Source organism: Aulostomus chinensis, chromosome 8, assembly GCF_037954235.1.
Source record: "Aulostomus chinensis isolate RoL2024-O1b breed Wild chromosome 8, RoL_Achi_v1.0, whole genome shotgun sequence".
Classification (NCBI taxonomy): Eukaryota; Metazoa; Chordata; class Actinopteri; order Syngnathiformes; family Aulostomidae; genus Aulostomus; species Aulostomus chinensis.
In genome coordinates this window covers 4,226,099-4,253,000 of record NC_141327.1, presented here as the reverse complement: position 1 = coordinate 4,253,000, position 26,902 = coordinate 4,226,099, and the positions used below count along the sequence as shown (strand labels likewise).

At 42.2% G+C, this 26,902-nt stretch overlaps 1 protein-coding gene across 1 annotated transcript in view; it reads right to left on the bottom strand.

The window, feature by feature from the left end:
* The window catches only part of sorcs3a (sortilin related VPS10 domain containing receptor 3a), a 246,077-nt gene that overhangs the window by 98,827 nt on the left and 120,348 nt on the right, over nucleotides 1-26,902 (bottom strand). Inside the window, exons 3-4 of the mRNA XM_086210510.1 lie at nucleotides 14,382-14,481; nucleotides 4,074-4,232 (exon numbers count right to left, since the gene is read on the bottom strand). Of these exons, the coding sequence (XP_086066636.1) occupies nucleotides 4,074-4,232; nucleotides 14,382-14,481 (259 nt within the window). The remainder of the gene's footprint in view (nucleotides 1-4,073; nucleotides 4,233-14,381; nucleotides 14,482-26,902) is intronic.

Sequence of the window (26,902 nt, the reverse complement as noted above, 5' to 3'; positions counted from 1 at the left end):
GCCAAGGTGTCTAAGTGATGATGCAAAGCACATTAGTCATATTCTCATACTTTAATCTTAATCACATGCTCTGACTTGACTCCCTTGTTAGTGTTGAGTTGCCAAATCTCAGCAGCTCAGCCTGCTTGAACTCTGCCGCTTGATGTATATCCGGCCTTCATGACTGAGATGTATTTAATCAGCAAGATCAATAGCTCTTACTGCTATTGATCCCGCCATGCTATTTCATGTCAAGTCAGGTGCACCTCATATTTTGTACACGCTTGAATTTTCATGCGTAATGTAATCTGCTAGGGGCTGCTTTAATTAATATTAGGAAGCACTGTTTTGTAACAACGGTGACTGATGAGTAGTTTCTCCGTTCTCCTTGCAATCCATCAGAAGGATTTCATGTGTTGCCTTGGCTGAAGGCAGACAGCACCTCTCTTTCAACTATACTCCTACCCAGACTTCACAGAGATTTGGATTTCCTGAACCTGGTTATGCTGCTCATCTTAATAGTGCCACTAAAATAGCAGCGGTGGAATTTCAATGCTTCACACTGAGGTTTTTATGCTGGAATGAAGTAGAGGAGCACAAAGATGGAATCTTGCTTTTTTTTTTAAAAAACGCTTTCTGTGGCCAATGTGTGAAAATAAGACTTGGAGAGAGTGAAGGAAATTATTCTGAAAAAGCAAGTAGGTACATGTGTTCGGTTGTGTACTCCATCATGAGCCCGATATCTTCTTCTTTGCCTCCACTTGGTGGGCGGTCTGTCTCTTCTGTTCTAGTTAACGAGATATCTCAGGCACGCTTCAAAGGAATTTCTTTCAATTTGAGACACTTGGACTCACGAACAATCTGAAAAGATTTTGATGGTCAAATTTAAGGGTCAGTATCCCAGTACACGCTGAGGGGCCGATCTAACATCGTGTAAAAGTTCTTTTCAATGTCAGCATGAAGCAATTCAGTGGTAGTTAGCGAAGTCATTGTGACTCCAGAAAAATGTTTCAAAATCACTCTAATAATTGTGAGGGAAGGTGAATGTCAACTTCAGTGAGTGTTCTGTTATTGTATCTTAGTTAGTAGTTTAAGTGAACTAATTCATTGTTTTATTTGTTAGGTTGTGGCCCCTTTAAGAGACACAAGGGTGGGTCACATGACATTGCTGACGCAATGTCATAAAGCAGTCAGGTAGTGTACGACAAGCACGCAGCAGCGAGTCTATCTGCAGACATCCGCCAACATCTCATGCCATGCAAAGCATCATGGGGATGTAATGTTACCATATATCCCTGATGCTTTTAGAGTTGTTTGTGAAAGTTAGGATGATATCATTTCTAGGGCTGTTTGTACGTGAAATGGACACTTCGCTAATTTATTCTACATTTATCCATCCATCGTCATTTTCTGCTTATTCCTACACACATTAAGGGTCGCGGGGGGGGCTGGAGCCTATCCCAGCATCAACGGGCAAGAGGCGGGGTACACCCTGGACAGGTCACCAGTCCATCGCAGGGTCGACATAGAGAGACGAACAACCATCCACACTCACATTCATACCTACGGTCAATTTAGAGAATCCAATCAGCCTCGTCCCCATTTGCATGTCTTTGGACTGTGGGAGGAAGCCTGAGTACCCGGAGAGAACCCACGCAGACACGGGGAGAAAATGGAGACTCCACACAGAAAGATCCCGTGCCCGAGCCGGGACTCGAACCTGGAACCTTCTTGCTGTGAGGCCACAGTGCTAACCACTGCACCACCGTGCAGCCCTATTCTACATTTATGATATAGTGAAATAATGAGTGACAACACATTAAAACTCAACAGGTTACTTTGAGAGATTGAAGCATTAAAACATGTCAGTAATAAATAAACATAAATAGGCAAAAAATATGTTAGCATGAGACATTTATCTGACGGCCTGGTTATATTCTAAACATATAACAAAGGTAGCATAATGAGACATCATATTGCTTCAAATTGAATTGTCATATTGTTATATTCCTTAAATCTGCATCACTGGACAAACTGTGAATGTGAACTGAAACTCCACTGTTTGGCAGTGGTGGCCAAAACACAGCTTTAATTCTAGTTTTAGTCATTTACCCATTTTTAAGTCCCACCTACCAAGAAAAAGCTTGACATTGGCACATGCAGAGAAAACCCTCTGTCATCGTCATGGTGTCATTGACCTTTGCTGGCTGCGAGGCCAGAACGCTGTGTGACGACGGTGCGCAGCCTTTGCACGCTGTGACACAGCTCAGTGAAGGGGACACAATGATGAGGACTGGGGCGAAAAGTGGGCGATTGTGTTTAGGCTCTGTTTTTGGAAAATATAGCACTGTATATACTATTGAGAGATAAAAGCTTGAACTGAAATCACAGCCAGGCTGACAAGTGTGGATGTGACTGTCAAAATATGCCCAGGTTACTTAAGTTACTTGAATTTTTACTACCAGGAGTTGAGTGGTGCTTTCTGCATGTTTCTAAAACTTTACGTGGTACAAACTCACCTCCCAGCTACTTTCAGCCTCTCTTTTATTCAGATTTATTCATTCATTCCCTCATTGTCTGATGAAGGCATTCTGATCAATTGTACTTCAGTGGTGAAACTCACCTCTTACCGCCGATCTTTCACATGGACAGAAAAAAACCTTCTGCACAAGGATGTTCCAGCTGAACATTCCCAGTATTTGAAAGTCAAAGAACTAAGTACCAAAATGGTGTTAATGATCCAATTTATAACATCCATCCATATGCAGTCTGTAGCTGGAACCCTGGACTGACCCGGGTAGCCATGGTGATCAGATCTGAAGCAGGTGTTGGTGCCAGAGTCTGGAATTTACACCAGCTAGGAGCCAAACCTCGACACAGATTTCTCTCAGCACACGGATGGGAAAGCAGTAATACAAAAAAAAAAAAAAAAAACAGCCTGACTGGGTGCCTATAGATCACGTTGTGAAACTGTCTCAAATGCTCCTGCTGTCTTTATATTGTTCACTGTGCAGGACATCAGCCACTCTGCAAAACTAATGCTCGCCACTTCTTTGACCACCAAAGACTTGAAGTTCATTTAAGTCCCAGTGGACTTTTGAGCATAATTTAAAGACATTCCCTCAAGACATCCTTGAGATATCCCACTAATGAGAATGGGACAGACAGTGGGATTTCTCAGTTCCACACAGTTGCTTCCATGGCGATGAAATTGGCCCCTAAAAAGCCAACATCCCTCATATTTTGGTGTTGATACATAGCAACTCACTTTAAAATATGGAAATATTTTTTTAGATGTTGAAATAGGATCCTGAGCGAGGCTACATGTGAGTTTTGAACAGTTAATTTGCTTTGAGTTTACTGTGGCTGAGCCATACTGTAACGTCGGTGCTGCTGCTAGAACAACGTTTCCCATCCCAGAAACTTTAGATTGCTTTGACAAAGCAGTTTTTTTCTTTTTACTCTCTCTCATCTTGCTTTTAAAAAACAAAATCTCAGAGGATGTCCTCAGTCTCTACAAGTAAAGCCTAAAACTTGTGTTATATTTCTGCATCTGCGAGTGTGGGAGGGTCCGTATGATGTACATTTTCAGAGGCTGTACCTGGAGGATCTTCATTATGATCTCATCTGCAAACACTGTTCTTGGTGACTGGTTGCATGTACTGTCTGTGCTGAGTCTGAACTAAACCCAGCAGCATGTTGGTCTTCAGAGAAGCTAAGATGGAGTTCTCCCAGCAGGCTGCTGTTTAAACTGCCCAACACATTTATCGTCAGGTCTGATCCCGGTGAATACTTAGATACTTAGGCCTGCATTTTGTCCTGTGAATCATCTCCTGTCACAGCCGACTGTCTCGAGTTGGGATGCAGGACATTCAGCACCCGTTAAACACAGATCAACTGTGCACACGTGTAACATGGACGTACTGCAGCCGTCCTCGTGCACATCTCTTACAGGGAAGTACCTGAGGCTTGATGCTCAATGGCCTGGTTCCCAATGAAAACCATGTTCTGTTGATAGTATGTTCTGGCCTTAAATGAATCACATGCGGGTACTTGTGATACATGAAAAGGGAAGATATTAAGCACAGTCTCACCTTCTGGTCATGACTGTAGGCTAAGGCCCAGTCCTCTTCAGTGGGGTGGAACAGAAGGCTCAGAACATAGAACGTGAGGCGGTACTTCTGGTAACTGGCTCCCTCATCAGAGCTGATGAGCACGCTGCTTTCAAACTCAGGATCAGTCAGCACCATAATCTAAGAGAAGGGAGAAGAGGTAGAGGGACAAGATGTTGATGAAGGGAGAACAGAAGAATTTGAAGGGCAAGTAAGAGTAAAGAGGTGGAGAGAGAGAGAGAGAGAGATGAGAGAGCTGTTAGAGGCAGCAGCAGTGTCAGCAGAAAAAAAAAGGCTCCAGCTTTTGGCTCACGTCAGGCCTGTGCTTGGCAAACTACTCTGCTATATTTCCAAGTTCATTTCATGAGTGTGACTCTGGCGCTCCTGTTGCTATGGCTCTCTGGATTTTCCCCTGCACTCTGAGGTGAAGAAAGTATCTGATACTCAGGGTTTTCATCATCTCTCCAAAATAAGATCAAGGTTGTTCACAGCAACAAGAGGTGAAATGGCGTGTAAACCAAGACCAGGAAGAACACTTGAAACCCCTGCTGCTGGTGGTACATTAAAGGGAGCTGATGGAGTGTGGAGCCTTGTTACAATTAGGTTTTGTACAAACACGGTATTAAGCAGCCATGCACGAATCTGCATATTCTTCTTATCAGTGAGCCCTTTAACATGTAATTTCCTCACATTTCTCATTCCAGTAAAATTCTCATTTCAAATTGAACATTGCAAAAGTGGTAGAAGCTTTAATTTCATGCTTGGAATATTTCTGCTGGAGCTATCACAGTTATTTTACCAAATTCAATAATAAGAGGAGGAATTCCACAATGCATTCTTCATTCAGCGAAAGACATTCAGAATCTTTGTGGAAGCAGATTAAATGGTCATTGGAATTTCTCCTTGACTAAAGAGAGGATATTTGAACAGGTGTTGAAATACATTTGAAAAAATCCTATTATTTTTAATCAGTCAGCGTCATTGACTGACATTCAAATGTTGAACACAAATGTTTTATCAGCTACATATTCCATTTAATTTATTTTGTGCGATATTGTGTTATATATAATTGGATTAAACTGTATATTTATAATGTCTGTAATGATTTTCAGGAGTTCTCACACACGCAGCAGCATCATCCTCGTATTTAAAGTAACCGTCTCACTGAAACATGTAACATGACCTTGACCTCAAAACGCCACATAGCTGGGGGTGGCATGACATGTACCACAATAACATATAGGATCCCCGTGGAAAAATACAAACTGGACATCAGTGAGGATCTTGGTCACAGTGGACACAGATTCACTGGTTTGAAATGAGACTGGAATAATGTTCCATGATGTGACTTTACAGTTAAAAACAAAAAAAACCACTTGGATAAGAGGAACACAGCAACTTTTTCAGGAAATTCTCTTCTCGCCCATCCTCCCCAGAGCCAGACAAGTAGATATATGCCCTTATCTCCTCTGTGCCGGATTAGGGAGCCACAGAGACCAGCTGACCGCTAGTTAGTTTAGCACAATGACTTGCAGATGAGGCTCAGCATCCTGGTTTGTCCTGAACTAATCCTCCTCATCATTACCATACAAAAGAACCAGAAGTAGCAGGCACTCCTTAAATTGTAAACAGATGTTTTATGTAGTTAGCCAAAGTTATGATGTGCATCCTATCACTGCGCCCAGTCAGAAAAGTAGTTCCGGCTGTGTATCTAGCTCTATAATTTCAGTTTCTCATGAATTTGGGTCGTTATTTCAAAGTGAATGTTGTGCACAAGTGCATTATATTAACGAAAACTAAGTGTGTCCTTTTACAGAGGTATGCTAACTTGCCCATACACTGCTATTCATTACGCTAGGCTAATTAGCAGTCAGCTCTTCACTGTGCATCTCAGCTCAGCAGTACATGCACAAAGGTGGGAACCGTATCTATCTTCTTCTCTGGCTCAGAGCATATTTCCCAAAATGTTTGTTTGAAAAACATACTGTCTAAAGCTAAATTTGCAATCCAGTCCCGTAAGTGAGACTTGAATACCTGTCTCCCACTGCAAAGGCTGCTGTTTGTTGATAGCTTTACAATGCTGCCTCGTTCACATTCATACAGTGATGGCAGAGGGGACCATGCAAGATGCCAGCTCATCAGGAGCAGTACATGTCTTGCTCAAGGACACATTTCGATGAAGTGTGTGGGGAGCCAGGGGCGGGAGAACCTTTTCACAGAAGACATCCTGACAAGTTGGAGCAGGCGAAGCACATGTGAAATTCAAAAACCCAATGTTTTATAGTTCTGTTGCAACCATCCAGTGAGACAGCATGTAGAGACAAATAATATCCAAGCATAGTCGACATTTTGGACTGAACTGAGTGAATGAAAAGTAACGTTTATACAATGACACAGAAGATGACCAGGAAGGAATTGTGGAGTTAAAAATGGCAACATAAGTTCCTTCATGCTGGTCTGGTAAGTTATTCAGTTCAAAATGTTGGGGAATGCTGCACGCCCATGGTGATGTAAGACCTTTGGTCCGGAACCAGAACCCTGGAGAACTATAACTGAATGTTTAATTACATCGTGTTTGATGTGTCAATATGACACATGTCATGTGAAAAGTCCATCCATCATCCATTTCCATCTACAGCTGAGCCAGTTAAGGGTTGCGGGTCGCTGGAGCCTATCCCAGCTGCCTTTGGCGAGAGGCGGGGTTCACCCTGGACAGGTTGCAGGCCAACACATACAGTATAGACAGACAACCATTCACACTCACAGCCACGCCTACAGTCAATTTAGAGTATCCAGTCAGCCTCGTCCCCAATTGCATGTCTTTGGACCGTGGGAGGAAGCCAGAGTACCAGAGAGAACCCACGCAGGCACAGGGAGAACATGGAGACTCCACCCAGAAAGATCCTGTGCCCGAGCCAGTGCTTGAACCCGGAACCTTCTTGCTGTGAGGCAACAGTGTGAACCACTGCACCACCGTGCCGCCCTCATGTGAAAAGTGACCTTCCAATTATTTGATGTTGTATTTACCTCTTGGACCCCCAACAGGTCCATTTTCCTGTGTGAACACTTGCTCTCGCGTTGTTAGACATTTCTCCAGTGTTCTAAAGAAATGTTTGACCCCACCTGTCATCATTCTGCTGAAGTGGGCTGCACAGCGACAGTGCACAGCCTTGAAGATTAACTTTTCTCCTCTGTTCAAGAAACTTCTTTATATATTTGTATTTTATTCCCCGAAAGAACAGCCGCAAAGACCTGCTTCACGGATTGACCTTTGCTCTTTTCAGTGTGTAGGCTGCTTCTAGCCTGCTAACTCAGATTTTATTGTTTTGCTCAGTGAGGGGGACTTGAAAAACTGCAGTAAAACATGTCAGTAGTGGAAATGCTGACTGAAACAGGTACCCATTTGCAAGCTTAAACCCATAACGTTCTACCAATGCGGATAACTGATCACTCATCCCAACACAAACCAATTTTCCACCTGTAAAAAAATGTTTTTTAAAATCTTACTTTGTCATCATCACAGCCCATCTCGGTAAAGCACGTTGGCAGCTTTGTGTCTCTACGGTAAAAAAAAACGAATCTTTCAAATGTTGCTTCATTGCCGCGTGCTGCTATGATGAATTACTGCAGAGTGAAGTGAACCTGTGATGTGATGACCGATCCATCATTGTTCCTGCAGTGAAATGAGCGGCAGGGCTGGACCGTGGCAACAACCAGAACACAAACACGCATGTCACTCCCACGCCCCGTCACTTCAGCTGTTCCTGCCGTGGTCTTCATCATGTAAATGCATCAATACTGTAATAAGACAAATGGTGTCGGACCGAGATTTATTGTGGTATTATTATGAATGATAAGATGTGACACTGCAGTCATGTATCTGCTCAGCTGACAGATGTAATCCACTCATCTGCTGTCTGAAAGCTGAATTCGTCTTTAATCTGCCTTGGACTGCACGCCTCTGCAGGGCTGGTGTGCTGGTGATATTGTGACTGCACTTAAGGCCCAAACGCCTGTTTTCTCTCAACAGTTCAGCTTGATTTGGAAAAACAGCCGAGCATTTGTCAATGACAAGAATGCTAGCCCTCTTTCCAGAGATTTAACCACAATCCCTCCCTGGTGGATGATTTAGATAAATTGTTTTTCATTAAGAGCCAATAAACAAGCAACGCATTTTCAACCTGGATTTCTCATTGGCCCAGGCCATTCATTACCTGTCACTATGCAATACCAAGGTACCTGATATCTGCCAGAATCAGAGAGGCGTGTCAGATGTAATTTACAGTTTTCAAGAAGTTATTATATTCTGTGATATTACAGGTGTATTATGAATCGGAACTCTCAGCCTTGTTCGAGTCAGTTATAGAAGAAATGTCTTGAAGATGTGAGCGCAGACATTTATTCTTAAAATCTATCTTTTTCTCGATGCAAGCCGTACCCCGAGTGGTGACCACATGTTTCCTTTCTCTCTAATTATACCCTTCAACTCAGTGATGGTCCTGCATCATTCTGGGGCTTTGATTCATGGGGGCTCACAAATCTTTTTTTTTTGTTTTTTCTCAACGCTGGGACCAAGGCCTAGAACGTATTGTCACATTCACATTAACTGCCGTGTAAGTGTAAAAAACAGCCACATTATTTAACCACCTTACACATTATTTTAACAAGCCAGTTTCTGTCTGTCGCCTCTATGATTAGAGAGAACACACAAGCAATTTGAAGCCAACACAAAAGGGAGAATAGGAGCGGAAGCCAATTTCTCTCCTGCTTGCTAAAACAATCGCCCCGCAAACAATAATTACTCACTTCCAAAATCACAGTGACTGATAGCATTAGCTGAGGGCTGATTAAGATTTTCCTCACAGCTTCCAGCCGCTGTGAGTGAGCAGGCAAGCTGCAAGTGAGAAGGGTAACAATCGATAGAGGTTGGAGGGATAACCTTTGCGTTTTATCAGCCTGATGTTGAGCCGTGCATAAGCCCGAGCACAGAGATAGAGGCCGTTAGTCATCAGATCATGGAGTGAGTGTAGGTATGGATCAGAGATGGAGGGGAAACGGATACCTCCTGCTGCAGAAGAGTCAAATCACACCACATCACTTGAGTTTAGCTTGAAGGAAGGTTTAAACACCCAGCAACATGCTAATTAACCATAGAACCAAACGTAATCAGCCATATTTAGCTATTGTGTTTTCACAGTCTTCTTCTTCAGTGGTATTCCACGCAGGCATTTCTGTTTTTTAATTAACCTGATATGCCAGCCACTCAATGAAGCAGTTCAAGGAATGAGAGCACATGAAACAATATGATACAGCAGCGCTGAATGTCATTTCTATTGTTCAAATCTACAATATGACTGCGAGGTCACAGCTTCAGTTCTTTCCTTACACAATGAGGGAAAAAATCTAAATATGCTCACAGAATTGCATATAATAATTCTGATAATTCCTTTTATTGTTTGAGAAAAGAATGTCTGAGGGCAGCTGTTAGAGTAAGTGTTGCTGGGTCCTGACTCCCGCACACATAAAGCATTTGCTTTCCTTCATAGATTGGGTCACTTATGCCCTTTTCTCACCAAATTGGAGCAGGAGTCTTGACCCGGTACTGATTTTCAGAACCTTGGGTCTAACTATTGGTCCATGTTCTTACAGGTTTTTAGCTGAACCATCACGCCATCAAATGAGGGTGTTGGATAAAACATTGCAGAAGTCGCACAACTAGCAGACCTGTGCTTACCCCCGTGTAGAGGAGACGACAAAACCACTGATGCCTGATGTACATACAGCTGACAAACATCTGGAGGAGATGGGCTTTTGGCAGAAATGGTGAAACAAGGTGTGACATGCCGTGGGAATTTCAAAATAAATGCATATTTGAAAGCTGATAATATACATTGATGTTTTGACACGGCATTGGTGCAATTGAACTGCTGATTATAAAATGTATTGATGTCGTCCCACCCCAGTTGTCCATGAGTGTCATTTACTGTCTGTATCATGTGGTATGAGTCGGATTTTTCACCCTATGGTGTTTATTTAAAAACAAAGAAACAAAATTCTCAGTGGAATTCAATTTTATCCACAGAGAGGCAGGAGTGGTGAGTCATGGAGGCTGAGCATGCAAACACGGACTGAGTCAGATGCTTAGCGCTGGCCTCGGATCAGTGAGTCTGATCAGCCTGAGCACTTCCATCCTTCTCACACACAGAGGTCACGTTTAGTTCTCTGCAGCTGCTAATGCCAAGCTACTCTGGATGTATTTAGCTTAGACTGGAAACTAGCAAGAACAACACGTAAGAGAGACTGTTCCAAAAGTATTCACCAACAAGTGATGACCCCAGGCTCATGTGAACTAAGTCATGTGTGATCCGTTATGATTTTCACAGATCCTGTTGAAATGAGAATTACATAACCTTTATTCCATTCCATCAATGCTAACTTCAGTCAAATGATGGCTGTCAACAGTAACAACGTAACACCTTTCATAAGGGTGCCACAACGCGTAACACCTCTTTAGAAAGACAGATTTTCTCCTCCTGCAGAGACAAAGAGTGGCAAAGATGTAAATCTGCATCAGATGAGATGAGGCTGCTAAACAATGGCAATGTGACAGAGCTGGAGACAAAGGTGACTTTGTGCCAACATTCAGAGCTTTAACGCAAAAAGTGCAGTGAGTCGTAGGTGTCGTGGCTATCCCTGGTCTCCCCCATTTTCAACCATCGCAGGACTACTCTCAGCTTCCTCACAGGGTTCTTGTGACTTTTTCGTGGGTCTCTGAATCGGTGCACTTGTTCTTACATGTGTATTCTCTTCCAGAAAAATAAGTTCACATAACAAAGAGAAAAATACCTCATTCAAACTCAAGCATACGAAACAAAGTGAATCAGTTTAGACGCTGCATTTTCTTTGTGTGACATTACATTTTCACGTGTCTTTTCCAGCAAGACTAAATAATCACAGACATTGTTGAAGGATATGAGTTCACTAAATTTCCCTCCATTTAAAAATGTTCTTTCATCATGCCTCTGTTGTCTGGAGGTGTGTAAATCATTCAAGTGCAGATGAGCCATGAAATCAATCAAGTCTTCCCTTTTCTTTCAAGCACAACTTACCGAAGCTGTCAGGCTACTGCCTCACAAATGACTTCCTGTGTGTGAACTCTTTACCCTCCAGCATTTTACAAAGAAGTTACTACTACCGCCAGCATTTTTGAACATTTTCACTATCCCCCAATGATATTTAGCACTATGATTATGAAACAAACCAAATCAAAACATTGACTGAAAAGAAAGAAGAAAGCTTTTATGATCATTTAGAAATCCATTCATCGATTTTTTTACAAGCACCACTTGAATAAAGGGCGATTTCTTAAAAAAAAAAAAAAAGACACTTATGCATAAAAGATGAAGGAAAATATGCATGTTTGTAAAGGAAGTGTTTTCAAGAATAAAACTAATTTGATTGATGGCCTGAAAATCTTAGCTATGGCTGGGATAGAGTTAATGACCAAAAATACAGAAAAACAAAGTCTAGCAGCTCGTTAGACCCAGTTAGCGAGTCATTGGGGTTGTATTTGTGAATGCGCATAAAGCTGCAAAATCACTGATCATCATAAAAACCACGTGTGACATATACTTTGTTTTTCATATGACACATACCTAAATTCATTGTGGGATAAAAATAGCACTTAAAATTTAACGTGTCATATTTGTACATTTGAGCTGTTGAATCTCTTATTTTATGCTCCAAAACTGTGTTACCAGGGTTGGGTACTATCTTCTGTACTTTTATTGGTACTGACGGAATTACATCAGTACCACCAAGTACCGGCGTATCAAATGATTTCCCGTTTGGTACTGCGGAACTTTAAAATATCTATTACATTCAGTCCCCAACGTTCATGGACTTGCACAGGCGTTTGCCTGGGATGAATGTGGAGTCCCAGATCTTAATGCTCCTCAGTTGGTTTTGTGTTGGATAAGTACAGTGACGAGCAACAGAGGCCGGGTAAGTCGACCTACATGATGTCACTTCTCGATGTAAAACACTCCATGGATTGATAGCTCTGAATATGTACAGCCTGTCACTGACTACTTCCTGCCACAGTCACCACTAAAGTTCAAGCTTTTCGACCATGCACATCCAAAAATGTTCTCTTGCTGTCCAGTCCGTGTGTGCAGTTTTTTCGTTGCAGGCAGTACTCAGCTAGCCAGTGGCTACTGAGTGTATCAGTGCGACATGGAGAGCAGTGGGTGCATCAAGTAAGCTTTGTGATTTATTTAGACCACCTCAGCATAAACAGCACACAGCCAAATACACTGAATTCAGATATGCGATGCGTTGTTGAATGATTTCTGTTTAATTACTGTTTACAGTTGGATTTTTTTTTTGGGGGGGGGGGGTGGAAGGATAAGTATCAAAAACGAAATTTTCAAAACTAAGTACTGTTGGGTTCAGTGCTGGTATAGGCACCAGTAATGGTTCAAGGATGACAGGTCCCCAGCCCCACTTGGAACTGCAGCCAGTTGCCTCTAATGAACTCTGACACCAAAGGAACAGATCAGTTTAACATGTCGCACATTCGGTTGTAATTAGCGATGGGACGCTAACGGTCGCTTCTTTAGGTGATATTCTTGTTATCTGCAGACACTCATGAGACGCTGATCCAGACAAGGTTGCGGGGCTTTCAGATCAAGACGAGACTTCAGCTGTCACTGAGCTGCAAAACCCTCCGTCCTCGTAAATTTCATTCCACTTGTCTATCAGACTGCGCTCAGAGCAGCAGACAGGTGGAGTTCACCTCTCCAGGACAAATCCGATTTACAGCCTGATACTGGGAGTTGTGAATCACCATCTGGACCAGTAGAGAGGTTGAATTCCTGAGCATAATCTTCCACCAGTTCACTTACCTGCGATATTAAATTTAGCCTGATTCATCTCTGGATGTAATTTTAACAGGGAGAGATTTTTTTTTCCCCCATCAAATATATTAACAGTAAATTGAGGCAGATGGTGGAAAACCAAATGGAAAACATACTCTGATCAATTACCAAATTCATAAAATGTCAGAAGTAAAGTGAAAGGAAATGGCAGGTGGCAGCTCCAACTTCTGCACTTACTTTATTTTTGTGGCCCCAAATATCACTTTGTTGTTTGCCACAAGCGTCTTCCCCCAGGAAGAAAAGATTTATGAACAGTTTTCTTTTTCATGTTCCCTAACTTGACTCAAGGCAACAAAATGATGTCCAAGTCTCTAATGAACGCTGGTGGCCGCCGGTCCCATCAGCAGACCGCAGGAACGCCATCCCCTCTACTTCTGCTCTCCAACATAACGACAGCTGCCACACAGTGTTACTGCTTTGATGGTTAAGTCATTCCGAATGAATATGCTGCACATTACAAATTAAAAGCCTGGACAAGAAGGTGTTTTTCAACCTATGATCTACTGGAACACCTTTAATTTGAAAAATCTGCATTGTAAGTATACTGATGGAGTTTGACCGCAGACTCCCTGTCATCAGTTGAGAAAAACTGAAAAAGAGATTTGCCAATCCATTTTCTTGGTTTACAGGTTTGTGTGTACAATTTAGTGCTCAGACATTTTCTCATTTCATCTTTAGTCTTCTTTAGTCTTTAGCCCAGCATCAAATGTCCCTGTTAGTTCTGATCATCCCCCTCCTGTCTTGTATTTAGTCACATTTAGCATTACCTTTGAGACAGGAAAACAGTAACTATGTTAGTCAGCTTTAGTTCCTGAAAATGTACCTTGAATTCTTTTTGATGAATATAGTTGACTACCACCTCCCAGATGAAACTCACTTCTCCACTATGGACTTTTCTTGGAATGAAGCTCATTTGCATAGAGAGAGGACAGGTTTTGCTCTGAGTGTACGCACTTTACTTCATTTGAATACAAGCAGCAGAGCACTAAGAAGCAGTTAGTGCTGCATTTCACCTTTGCAGTGGCTTTGTCAATTACACGGGTCCCTTTCGTGTTATTTGTGCACAATGTGGAAGAGGCAAAACTGCTGCGATCCTTTGGTGAACTTGCCCCTGAGAGTAGAGATTTGCATGTCTTTTAGTTTCTTCGAGGCAGAGCTCCTGATTTAACGATGATATGAGGGTAAAGACAACAAAAAAAACATCCAGATGGAAGTAGCTGGAATAATTCTGCAAGTGTGATTGAATTTGTTCTTGTGCTTTGAAAACTGGGCTTAATTTATCAACATGACAGCAGGGGTGCCTGTCGCTGAAATCGTCTGTATGCTCAGTCACTGCAGATGAAGGCCTCACCTTCCTCTTGTTGGTTGGACAGACGTAGAGGTAACTCAGAACCGTCTTGGCTCCGACTTTGTCATTCATCCTCTCGTAGGTGGAGCCATAGTCCGTTGATCTAAAGAGAGAAAATGAACGTCAGTTGAGAAGCAGCCAGAAGTTATTGTAGATAAAGTTAACTAAAGATGAATCGAACGGGTAAACAAACAGACTAAATATTACCACGACATTACGTGATTCATGTCAAGCAATATTTATTCTGCAGTGATGAAAAAGAATACAATATCACACCCTGCAGCATGGCACTGTATATATACAGTGTGTGTGTGTATGTATGTGTGTGTTTTGTGCAGGGGTGAAACAAGAGGGTGTTAACCAATCAGCCATGGCTGCCAACAGCAACAAACCATTCTAAACTGTCCGGGGATTCGGCTCAGTAAATAATTTAGTCTCCCCCCAATAACTACTATGAAATAAAATATGACGAGTGCAAAAACATGTGGATGTTCCTGAACTCGCGCACTTGAATAATTGAAGAGTGGGAATGAGCCTGTTAGCCAGCCGAGTCCCTGGAAAGAAACCCCACATGAATCCATCATCACAAGTAAATTTGCCTTTAAATAGAATATTACAGTGCTGGATTCACTTTAGCTCTTTTTCTTGTCTGACAGTTGCATTCATGTGCGCAGGATCTTTAAATATTTCTCTGGGTGGGGACAGAGCACCCACTCACAACTGTGGCTAAACTCCCTTTTGGAGCTGCGGTCTACTTCACAGTGTTTTGACGGAAGTGAAGATGATACCTTTTTTTCAGTAGCCTCTCTCTCTATCTTTTTTTCAGTCAGATCATGCTGCTAGAGCTCCTTCAGCGGGAATGAGCTTTCAGTCAGATTGCAAAGATATTTCTCTGATTCAGATGTGCTCCTGAGGCCCCTGAGAGACACAGTGCTCGGTACGATTACCCAGCTCAGTAATGAGCAGCGGCTCTGCCACAGTGTGTTCATGTGGAGGTGCACTGATGATGATCAGGACCACGACTCTGGAGGGGCCGTCATGCATTTTACCTTGGGGGGGGGGGGCTTAGTAAGCAAGTTATTATTGGCACCTTGGTCTATTGGCACCTTGCATGGCAGGTGTGTGTGTGTGTGTGTGTGTGTGTGTGTGTGTGTGTGTGTGTGTGTGTGTGTGTGTGTGTGTGTGTGTGTGTGTGATGGGTAAAATGCAGCATTGTAATACTTTGAAGGTTCCATTTCTATACGGACCATTTGTATTTGTACGCATTAGTGAAAAGGGAAAAGAAAAAACTTCCAAACAAGTCAAAAAACCTGAAAACGAAATCCAACTAAGTGTAATAGGTTAATCACAGAAACTCAATAGACTGAAGGAGAGAGAACAAAACTATAAATACTTGGAGAATTCATCAATAACTACACACCTGAGGCCATGAAGAAGAGCAGCAAAAATGAAGGAAAACAGTGTCTGAAATTACCCACTCGTTCTCTCATCCCTGCTCACTACCCAGGGAGCTCTCTGTCGAGGACTGTATAGGGAGAGAGCTCATCTTCAAAATGAATCTAATGCTTTCGTTGAGTACAGGTTTCCTGCGGCTCGCTCTCCTCTCGTCCGTCGTCTGTCGGCGTGAGGCATGAAGGTTTATATCAGAGTGCCTCGTTAGTGACCATCGGTTGTATATTCTACTTTTCTTTCATTACGAGATCACGTTGCTGCTCGGGTGAGAGAAAAATTCCTCAGACAAAAGATCCAGAACTGTCTTAAAATAAATCTGACTGGAAAAAAATCAAACGGAGTACAAGTCAATGAGATATCACTGATATTTAATGTCAGTTTTTGAACTGCTGTCCTACTCATTCAAAGTGTTCTTTTCTCATTAGTATAAAACAAAGGTTGCATTTAAACCTTAAACACAAAAGAGAGCTTTTGAAATGTGCGCCCTGAAATAAAAAGCTAATTTTGCAAAATAATAAAAAGTGTGGCAGTTTCTCTGTACCCTCGCTTTTAAAAATCCATTTCGCATCTTCCCAGTCTCAACCTAAATGTGCTCGTAGTTTCACTCGGAGACAGAGTCGGAGATTCGAGTGGCTGATTAGCATCAGGTGAGAGCAATTCAAATGTGTGCAACACTGACTTTCCTGGCTCACTTAACTGTTGTCAGGGCTATAAAACCTGTTCCAGAAACACTCTGTCAAAACAGAATAATTCTCAATAAGCTACGGATTTTAGGTCTGGACCAGAACAGCCGTTCACCTTTTAGTGACCTATGAAAGAACAGCGTGTAATAACTCTCTCAATGCATTTGGACAGCGCTGTACACACTCTACCCTCTGCTGTGGTGAACCAGAGGAGGACAGAAGTTTCAAAATGAATCAGGAAATAATAAACATTCAGCACAGAATCCGCTCCAACCAGTCGAAAGTCGAGGAGTCACAGCCCGGCAACAAATCCTCCAGAAATGAGCTTCATCGTGTTTTTAATGAATGTGTTTGAGACAGCTGTTGTTTTATTTCCATGATTATTATGGAGGGGGGGTTTTTGGACTTTACAATTACAAGTACATTAAATGTTCTTAAAATAGGAAAAGGTGCTGAGTCGCATGGAGAGGCACTACTATTTTTTTAAACCAAAAAAAAACCCCGACTGTGTTTATAATGCAGCCTGTTATCACTGGAATACTGATTGCCTGTCAGCCCTCCTGTGGAGCTGACCCCTAGCCATTCATATGAGCGCCACAATTAAGTACTAATGGCTCAAATTTGCTCATTGCTCAATAAATAACATGTTTTTGGTCAATCACAGCTGATATCAATAATCAGCTGCTATGATCCACGAGTAAAATTCAAACTGAAAGTCTGCAAGACCTCACAAGACCAGAATTCATCCTTGGATTCAGTGTATCGCCGCAGCTGACAGGAAAAATATCCTCTGTTTTTTTTCTTCATTGCTTTTCTGTACACACGTCAGGAGTTTCAGGTAAGTGTGAAGTGTCCTATACAAAGAGGCTTCCAAGTGTGAAGACCCATGACTTGACTCCACTGTGTGTTCGCCACCACAACGTTTTTGTCAGCATGTTTTTGCTCACAGGGGAACTTTAGGGTCTGTAAATAAAGATCTATGCTCCATGAGAAACGTGCTAGGAGATAAACAGATGTGCTTCTGAATGGGCTGGTTTATCGTTTGAACACGTCACACAACCACATGTGATGCTGTGTTAACAGATCGTGGCTGATCTGAGGTCATCTGGTTTCTGCCTTCTACCAAAGAGCTGCACTGCCAGCCTGTGCTAGAGCATCACCCCGAGCAACATAAAACGTTGATTGGAAGCTTTATTTTACGAATGAAGAGACAGGATTTTCTGTCGTTATAATAAACCTTAGAAGACATATAATGTTGGAATTTTTTCATTGAACATAAAAGGACACTATTTAGTGGTTAACTCAAAATGTCTCATAAAAATAAGGTTGTTGATGACTAGAGGGAACCCCTCCCCCCCCCCCCCCACACACACACACACACACACTCAAAACCAAAGGCTGGATTGGTGTATTCTGAAATCAGAAGAATAACTTAAATTGTTCTTCTCTACGGCACTCACATTGCCCCGCTCACACACTGATAGATGGGGCTTCCATGCAAGATGTTAGGGGTTCTCAGGGAGGCAGAGAGGGAGCCAGCAACCTTCATTTCCCTCTCAGATCTGAGTGCTCCCCCGTGAACACCGTACGCCCGCGTGGTCACGCTGAGAATCATCGGCCTCACAGGGTCGGACGTATCATCCTGACTTGAATCTGCCCTCATGTCTCTTGCTGATCTCTCAGTTGCTAACTATTCAGACAGACAGGAAGTCCAGCCAAAAGCTCAAAAACTGCTTGTCAGAACAGAAATGGAAACAGGTTGCAGATTGAAATTGAAAATAGGCAGAACACTCAAGACAGATGGAGTATTTTACTTTCTTTTAAGACCGGGTTGGTGCGCATTCGCTCCTTCGTTTATATGCACACAGTGAGCAGACGAGCACGGTACACAAGGATCTGAATGGATTGAGCTGATGGGAAGGAGATATGATGGAAACGGTAAATTGTGCCGTTGTAGAAAATGACGGTTATAAAATATAATCCACATACACACATAATACATCTATCACCCCATTTCTCTAAATTTTCTCTTGTAATTATTTTCAAAAATAATAAGATTCTTCAGAGGTCAGTCACAGTGGATGGTCAGTTGTTATTAAGGTGCAGACCTTCAATTTCTTGATTTGACAACCAGAGGGAAAGAGAGACACAATGAAGTGTGTGAACAGTGAATGATTGAAAGACAGAGACAAACATTTAAATGGAATCAGGGGATGCTGGGGAGGTGTTGCTGGACGTTGTCTTGCTGCCGAACAAAAACTGTGAATGCTTGCTAGCACATGAGGGACAGCAAAACACTGAATCAATATTCTGCAGGGCTTCAGGTGGAAATCATCAGGTGGTTGTCAGAGACGAACCAAAGCAGTAACAACTCAATTGTCTGTCCTTAGAAAGAAAGTCTCTCTCGCTCTTTCTGTCTCTCTCTGTCTCACACACACACACACACACACACACACACACACACACACACACACACACACACACACACACACAGAAAGCTAGAGAGACAGGTTTCTTAGCAGACAACCCTACAGCCATATCAAGCCTGAAGACTGTGAACACTCGTTGACTGATGCGCTTGAAAAACATTCTCAGCACCAGTGAACCGAACCATTCAAAGCAACGCTTCGGGGTCAGAGGTAGAGACGCCTGAATGCGTCAAAGACATTTCCTCAGCAATTGTCTGAATTGTTGCAGTCTTTTGTCCCAGGAACAGACTCAAGGGGGATAACATCGCCAGTTCTGTTCCCCTCTCTGGAAAGAATCCAGGGAATTGGGGGTGAGCAGGATGGGAGCGAAATAGAACTGTCGTTGAGACAAAAGATGTGACAGCTTAATGACAAAGTAGAGGAGATCAGATTTCAGCAAGCTGCAAATCTTATTAACCTTCATTTACCAAGCAAAGTCTCGGCTGAGCATCTCCCTCCCTACTGTTCTGCTTTCACTTCTCTCAGAGACGTATGCAGTACATGTGTGTACTCAGCACACAGCTTCTGGGTTTGATTTGGTACTTCTGTGTAGTGGACTTCCTCCTACTGCGCCATTGTCCTACCAATCCACCGGCATGCAAGGCCCTAGTTAAGTGAGCTGAAGTGCTCAGTTTAAGTGGCGTATGGTGCAGTTGCCTCTGAATCTTTCCAATCCGTTCAGTAAACAAAGAATAATCTACATTCATCGTAGAAGTTTTGTGGTACAACATAAACAAAGCCGATCAGCGTGTCAAGTCACATTCCCTTCAGGAGTGATGGGAGCCTGTACCTTGGTGTATCGCCATGCAGGTGGCGTAACTGGCAAGTTTCAAACAGAAAAAAGAATATTCCAGAAGCTCACTGCTGAACACTTTGTCACCCCTGGAGAGTTTCCTCTCGTCTCCGTGTTCTTCTGTCCTCTCAAGTTTGTGGTGACAAGTATTGGATTTGCAGGTTAAATCTCCCACAATCTCCTGCATGAAGAGACATTGGCACCTACATGAACCCGTTACAACCGCTAAAAACAGCTTCTCTGTCGAAACATTATTTCAACAATAAAATCACACGCTAATCCTGTCTGATGTGTAAATCATCACCGGAGTTAAGCTGCTGTGCGTTGTGCATTAATGTGCAGTGTCCTGTTATCATGCTTTGTTAAGCACTAATCATATGTGCTGCATGTGGAGGGCAGCAGCAGACCATTTCCAGGAGCAGCAGGAATACAGCAAAGCTCCCGTGGAGAGGCAGACAAGATGTTCACAATAATAATCTTCCATGTTGGGAGGTTTTACTTGTAATTGTTTGCATGTTTGTGCTGCTGTGCGTCCATGTGTGTAACAAGCAGAGTTTGTGTGGGTTGGCACAGTTTACAGAATGATAACTGCACAATTAAAAGCAGGAAAAAACACTGAAGGCCATAGACTTCAATATTTACAACTGACCTGCTTATTGACCGAATGTCCCTTCACTCTCTCTCTCTCTCTCTCTCTCGCCCCCTCTCTCTCGCTCATTACTGAAGGAGCAGCACTTATTGACACTGACAGTAAAAGAATAGCATGTTCACATTTCTTCATTCTTCCTTGCATGCTAAGATGTTAGTCTGTCAAAGAACGTTGGTTTTTGTGGATCAGCAAACATTTTGCATGGGGAGAAAATGAATCTACTATGAACACAATTGCAGTTTGGTGTTTGTAGTTTCATATCGTTTATGACAAACTATAGTCTCCGCAAATATGAGCTCAAGCTAGCGACTGACCTGACAAGGACTAGATTGACTTCGTAGATTGCTAAATTGTTACTTGCTGTAGAAGTAAATGGATATGAGTGAGAGGGACTGGCAGCCTAGTGACGAGGAAGAGTGAGGGGATTAATTAGGGACCTATATTTTATTGTGTTGATTTAGATCCATATTGTCGAGTGTGAGCTTGGACGGCTAAGAGTGTCCCTAACTGAAGAGTGCACATTTTTGGTGAAAGATGAACTGAACGCTTCATCTGCTGGGAGAGCTCATATGATGTAAACACCGCTCGTGAGTGTTGCCAGATACAGCAGAACTATCCAGGTGAAAACAGTTTAACTGCATACAGAACAACCCTAAAGGTTGAGAGATCACATCTGGCAACATCAGGACATGCCACTGGGAGGCATCGTGTTTACTGTCTCACAACTACTTACTTGGCAAGTGAGCATGATTCAGACACACCAACTAGAACTGCATAAAGATTTGCAGTGAAATGTTTTATGAAAAGACACGTATAGACAGACAACCACTGGCTCTCACAGCCACGCCTACGGTCAGTTTAGAGTCTGGATTAGCCTGGTCCCCTCTTGATGTCTTTGGACTGTGGAGGAAGCTGGAGAACCAGAGAGAACCCGGCAGGAACAGGGAGAACATGGAGACTCCACACAGAAAGATCCCGTGCTCCAGCCGGGGTTTGAACCTGGAACCTTCTTGCTGTGAGTCAGTGCTGACCACTGCACCACCGTGCAGCCCCTTCACATGAATGTATTTTATATATTTTGACTTTGAACTAGAACTACAAGGCATGAAGTTTTGGCTGATACATGAAAGATTGTGTCATCAGCAGGGAAACACAGGGTCTTCAGAAGTGCTACGACTAACGGAGAAGAAATTTATTGTTATAAGGTTGTTCCTCTACATTATATAAATACTTTTTGTAGCTTTTATTTTGTTGTATAATCACGAATAACTCTAAGGGGTGAGCTCCACTCTTCTCCTCAGTGACATCAACGTTGCTGTGACAATAATGAAGCTAAAGCACATCCACTTTTGTCATATTGCTTCATTTAATTTGCACTGGCTTCCATCAGCAAATTGATCTTATTTGAAATTAAGACTGATATAGATACTTTTAGGACACATATATTTATATCGCTCCATTATCGATATTACATAAGATGTGACAGAAAAAGGCACGAGGAGATTAAGTTGCAGCAAAGGCAGCGAACCATCCAACAGTTTTAATAATCAGTGTTACCATCAGCCAAGCATATCTGGGTGAGGAGAGTCATAATGTACAAGCTGTCAAGGAGTTTATCTGTGGAATCGACACTCAGCTGCTCTCTTATGAAAACACCAGCTGAAGTGCGCGCGCACACACACACACACACACACACACACACACACACACACACACACACACACACACTCTGAAGATTTCACTCCAAGGTAAAGTAATATGCATGCATTCACATTTACACACACAAAAACGCATGCTTGCATCTTTCCATGTCTTCACCTGGGGCAACTGCGCCATCTTTGCTCTAAAACAGAGCCCGGTAAACATCATTGACAAGGACTTAGGAAAATGGCCACACTGAGATGGTGAGATACTGTACTTTTGCAGGGGTTTCTACGGAGGAGCACGGCGCTGTCAGTGAAACGCACACGTGAGAGCTGAGGACAGTGAAGCATGGCAGAAATAATGGAACCTCAACAGACTGAGTCTGTCCGTCTCTCTTTCAGTATATTAAGAGGAGTGTTTATGTGTGTGTGTGTGTGTGTGTGTTAATGTTAGTGGGAGATAGTGAGAGGAAAATATTAAAGTAGCTCATGTGTGAAACAAACAGAAATGCAACTAAAGTTGGAGGTGATGTTTCATTGTAAAACAAGTGATTCCTATAACAGCTGTGTGGTGCAGAGAGTACTACAGGACGAGAGGAGAACGGAAGGATATGAAAATATATGACATGTATCCCCTGCTACCATCAGGTCTTTCAGACTAGAACCTGAACAGCATCATAGCAGCATGCCTGACAAACACAGTATTGAGGAAATACCTTCAAGGAAGAGAGCGTCAGACACAAGAGCTGACATTCAAACGCTGGCCCTCACAGAGAACATTTGTCATGTATCTCACTCACAGCTCCTGTTCTCCATTCAACCTTGACAACACAGAGGCAAGTTTCTTTACTTAAACCTCTCTCTGCATTATAGGAGGATTTTCGCCACAATGTAGCTGTAACTTAAGTGTAAAATTTTTAAAAAATATCTCCCAGACATGATGCCTTTTTCATAAGTCCTAACTTACGTGCAAAAGACAAACCTGCTTCTTTTTGTTCACCTTGTTCTCTCCCTGAATGTTGACTGCTGGCTAGAAAACCAGTCGTCTTATGACTCGGTCACCTCCCTCGACCCTCTCTTCTTTTGCTCTGCTCACTCTGTCTGAGGTGAACCAGCAACCAGTTTCCTTCACTCAGAGTTGCTACTGCACCGATTGGGATTTAAATCTTAGAGAGCAGGCTTTGGAGAAATAGTCACTTTGTATATCTTCCCCATCACAAAGCTGGCAGACAAAGAACAAGCAGAAATGATTTCCATTCATTATTCATGCCACAAGGAGGAACAGCGATTCCAGTGACGAGATTATTATGGTACAGAACCCTGGAGAGCCCATAAAGAGATTTTTTTTTTTTTTTGGTTTCCTTTGAGATTTAGTATTTAACCTGATCCCTCAATTTAGTTATTTCCAGGCTGCAAGATAGGATTTTTTCTCTCTATTCAATCAATTTGCGGCCACAAGTAAGTACTTGTTTCCTCAATGTAGTCATTTTCAGGCCATAACGTCCCACCATTTAAATATGAATGCATGATAATATCTGTACATTATCAGTATCAGCAAATATTGGTATTTTTTTAGATAAATGGGTATTGGTCTGATGTCAATTATGAACCTGATTTGGTTCAAGCCTCATCGTCTTTGCATGTCCTTCATCATGTAGTAAACCATGCTGTAAATACATAATTCATGAACTTAAAAAAAAAAGTAGTTTTTCATTCCATTTATATCACCAGTCATAAATATCGGTCCTCAGTTGTAAACAGACTGGCATGACTGATATCAGCAAAAACTCTGATATTGTGTATCCCTAAATTGAGGATAGAAACTTGCTCCCGGGGATTTCATAATTTGTGGCCACAAGATATGAAAAGTAAATTCTCTGCATGGCCGGTCTGGGGCTCCGTATGCTGTAGGCTGGACTTCGTGCTGCAGCGAAGCCTCTGGAGTTTTGTTAGTGATGCAACTGACATGATAGGGTCAGGAACACGTGGAGATCCGTGTGCTAAAAACAGACCAGGGATTTGGGGGCACCTCTGAGGTTGTGGGTAAAACCACCTATTGACCGTTCTTCATATACAGAGAGCAAATGGGAAATTCCACCTTAGTTATTTTCCCACCAGAGGCTGCCTGCGCTGGATCGGAGCAGTGTAGAAAAGCTGAAAGGGAAATAAAACGAACAGCAGGATGGGGAACACATGCATAAATCATACAGCTAAATTGCCACTAATATGGAGCCAAAAAAATATTAAAAAGCCTATGAAACATTATCAGTTAATGTAGTATTTGCTAATTCAATTTTAATTTATTCTAAACTTACATTCATCTACCACTCATTTATTTTTTCTTCTTCAGCTTTCTTTGTTGTCCCCAGCCTGGCACATTTAATCATTTATCTCGTCTCCATTTTCCCCAAACACTATTTCCCATTTTCTTCATCACATTTTCAATTCACCTTGTAAGATAAGATCCCTTCAAAATCATCCCCCTCCACTTTCTGACAGTTGCTCTGCCCTCAGTTCTGCTCTACTCCACCACAGTGTGTGTGGCAGGACAGTGTGTGTCCTCTTTCTGAACACCACCTCTGCTGCTGTTATTCCTGAAGGCTAAATGGGCTCTCACACACGTGTTGTGTAGTCGTTGCATGTTTCACCCTGTTTTAAATGAACAATTGTAAGCAACTAACAAGGAGCCGGGCAGGTCCTTCATCAACTGGACAGATAATCCACAAAGGAAAATCTCTAGATCTGGAATCCATGAAAGAAAATCACTCAGTCTGTCAATCACAGTCAGGCAGACAACCAGAGCAGCATATTAGTGGCTTTTAATTATGACATTACACAATGTGACATGAATTAAAACTGCAAAAAGATAAACTAGCCGGTAGGGATAGGGATTATTAATGCTCTTTTATCTGCACTTTTTAACGTTATGGTGCGATTATTATCAGCTTCTCCTTTTCTCTCTGTCAGGGAAGCGCTCCCCCAGGAACACGCACCCTCCTCTCTCCTCTCTAGCTACCAGTACTCATGTTCAACACATATCGTACCTGTTTTTTGTCACTTCCTACATTCAGTGAAGGGAGTCCTGATTTTTCAGGAGCACAACATGGTCCGGAGGAGGATTTGCACCTGTCATTTTGGTCTGAAGTAAATGAGAGTGCAGGCCAATCCAGAAGTTAGCATCAGTTAGCAGTTTTGGTTAATTGCTGAAAATAAACCCTATGGCAAACAAAGGTTCAGATTTTGGTTAAGCAAGGTAATTGCCCCTAATCAACAATACTAGATGGTTTTGAAGCATAAATGCTAACACAGCTAACATAATGCTACAAACAAACTACATCTCGGATGCATGGCTTCTGTGTCCCCTCAGCAAGCTTCATGCTTCTTCTGCTTTTGGTGTGATGACACATTATGTCCACCATCATCTCACGAGTCTTGTTTAACTGCTTACAAGCAACCTCCCACTTAAATACAAATGAATACAGTATTTAATATTTATGCTGATAATATTTTTTATGCTGCAGAACAAAATGTTAAGCTGTATTGCGAACCACAGACCTTAAAGACTCGTAACCGATAAATTCCATTAACTTTAACCCCAGGGAACCTGGGTAGCAGGTCTGGGCACCGCAGTTATAACATTGGAGAAAAGTGCGGCTAAAGAAACCAAATTCATCTTTAAAGTGATTTTATGTGCATTTTCTTTTCTTTTTGATTCTTCTTTTTTTTGTACAACAAATGAATTACTCTTAAAATATTAATACAGTGAGGTGGAAACATGGCAACCCCATGCTGGCTAACATAGACTTTCTGTTGGCTTTGTGGTGTTGTGTGTACTATGAGAACATAGTGCCACCTCCACATAACAGGGTGTTAAGACAACATTTATTTATTCCGGTGTCTAAGCACGCTTGCTGCCTCCACCATACAGTCTTTCAAAACTGCACCATCACTGAAAGGTTGGCTTTGTTTGGAGGGCTTATGTGATAGCATCTGGCCTACCTCACAGATTCTTGGATGGTTGACTGCTTTGTAAAATTATTCTGCCAGGTTAGGAATTCTGAAGATAATTTAAGTGCTTTTCCTTGTTTTTCCTCAGGCTGTTATTACCAAACGTTGTATGAATAGCACAACATTTCTTAAGTCATTGCTACTTGCTATCCCAATGCATTTAGTGTTTTCCATGTGCCATTTAACATCATTTAGTTCCATTAATTTCACAAAGAATGAGATTTTTTCATGTTGTTACTGATATATTTTCCTATAAACCCCAAACTTTATCTTTTCTTCAAACTAACAAAGTGACTTTTAGTGACTGACAGCACTGTCAGGCTGATCATAAAGATGGATGGTTTCTACACATTTACCATTGTGCAGGTTGGCTCTGCCCTTTGTTGGCCTCAGCCAATGATCACTGAGTGGGAGACAGACAAAGAAGCCAGGAGCCAAAGCCTACTTCTGTCCCTGAGTGTTGCAAGTACATATCTTAAAGTCCAGCCAAAATTGAAACTAGCATGACGTGACTGGTTTGAGACTTTTGTCAAGCAATGAAACTGTACAAATATGAATGAATGACATAATTAAAGTTGTCCAAAAAACTAAAAATAGGAAGCGCACCCCCTGATATTGCCTGTAATGGCGGTGGGAAGATAAAGGTGAAGAGCTGCAGAGACAAGGGGGTCAGATGCGCCTTCACACAACACTTCCTTTAATGAATCTACTCCATCGCATTTCGATGAATGATTTGTAGATTTCCTGAAGTACTGTCGTAAAAAATGCACATTTCCCTTTTTTCTTCCATGTGCACCTCTGAAGAATCCTTGAATCTTTTCTTTTCTC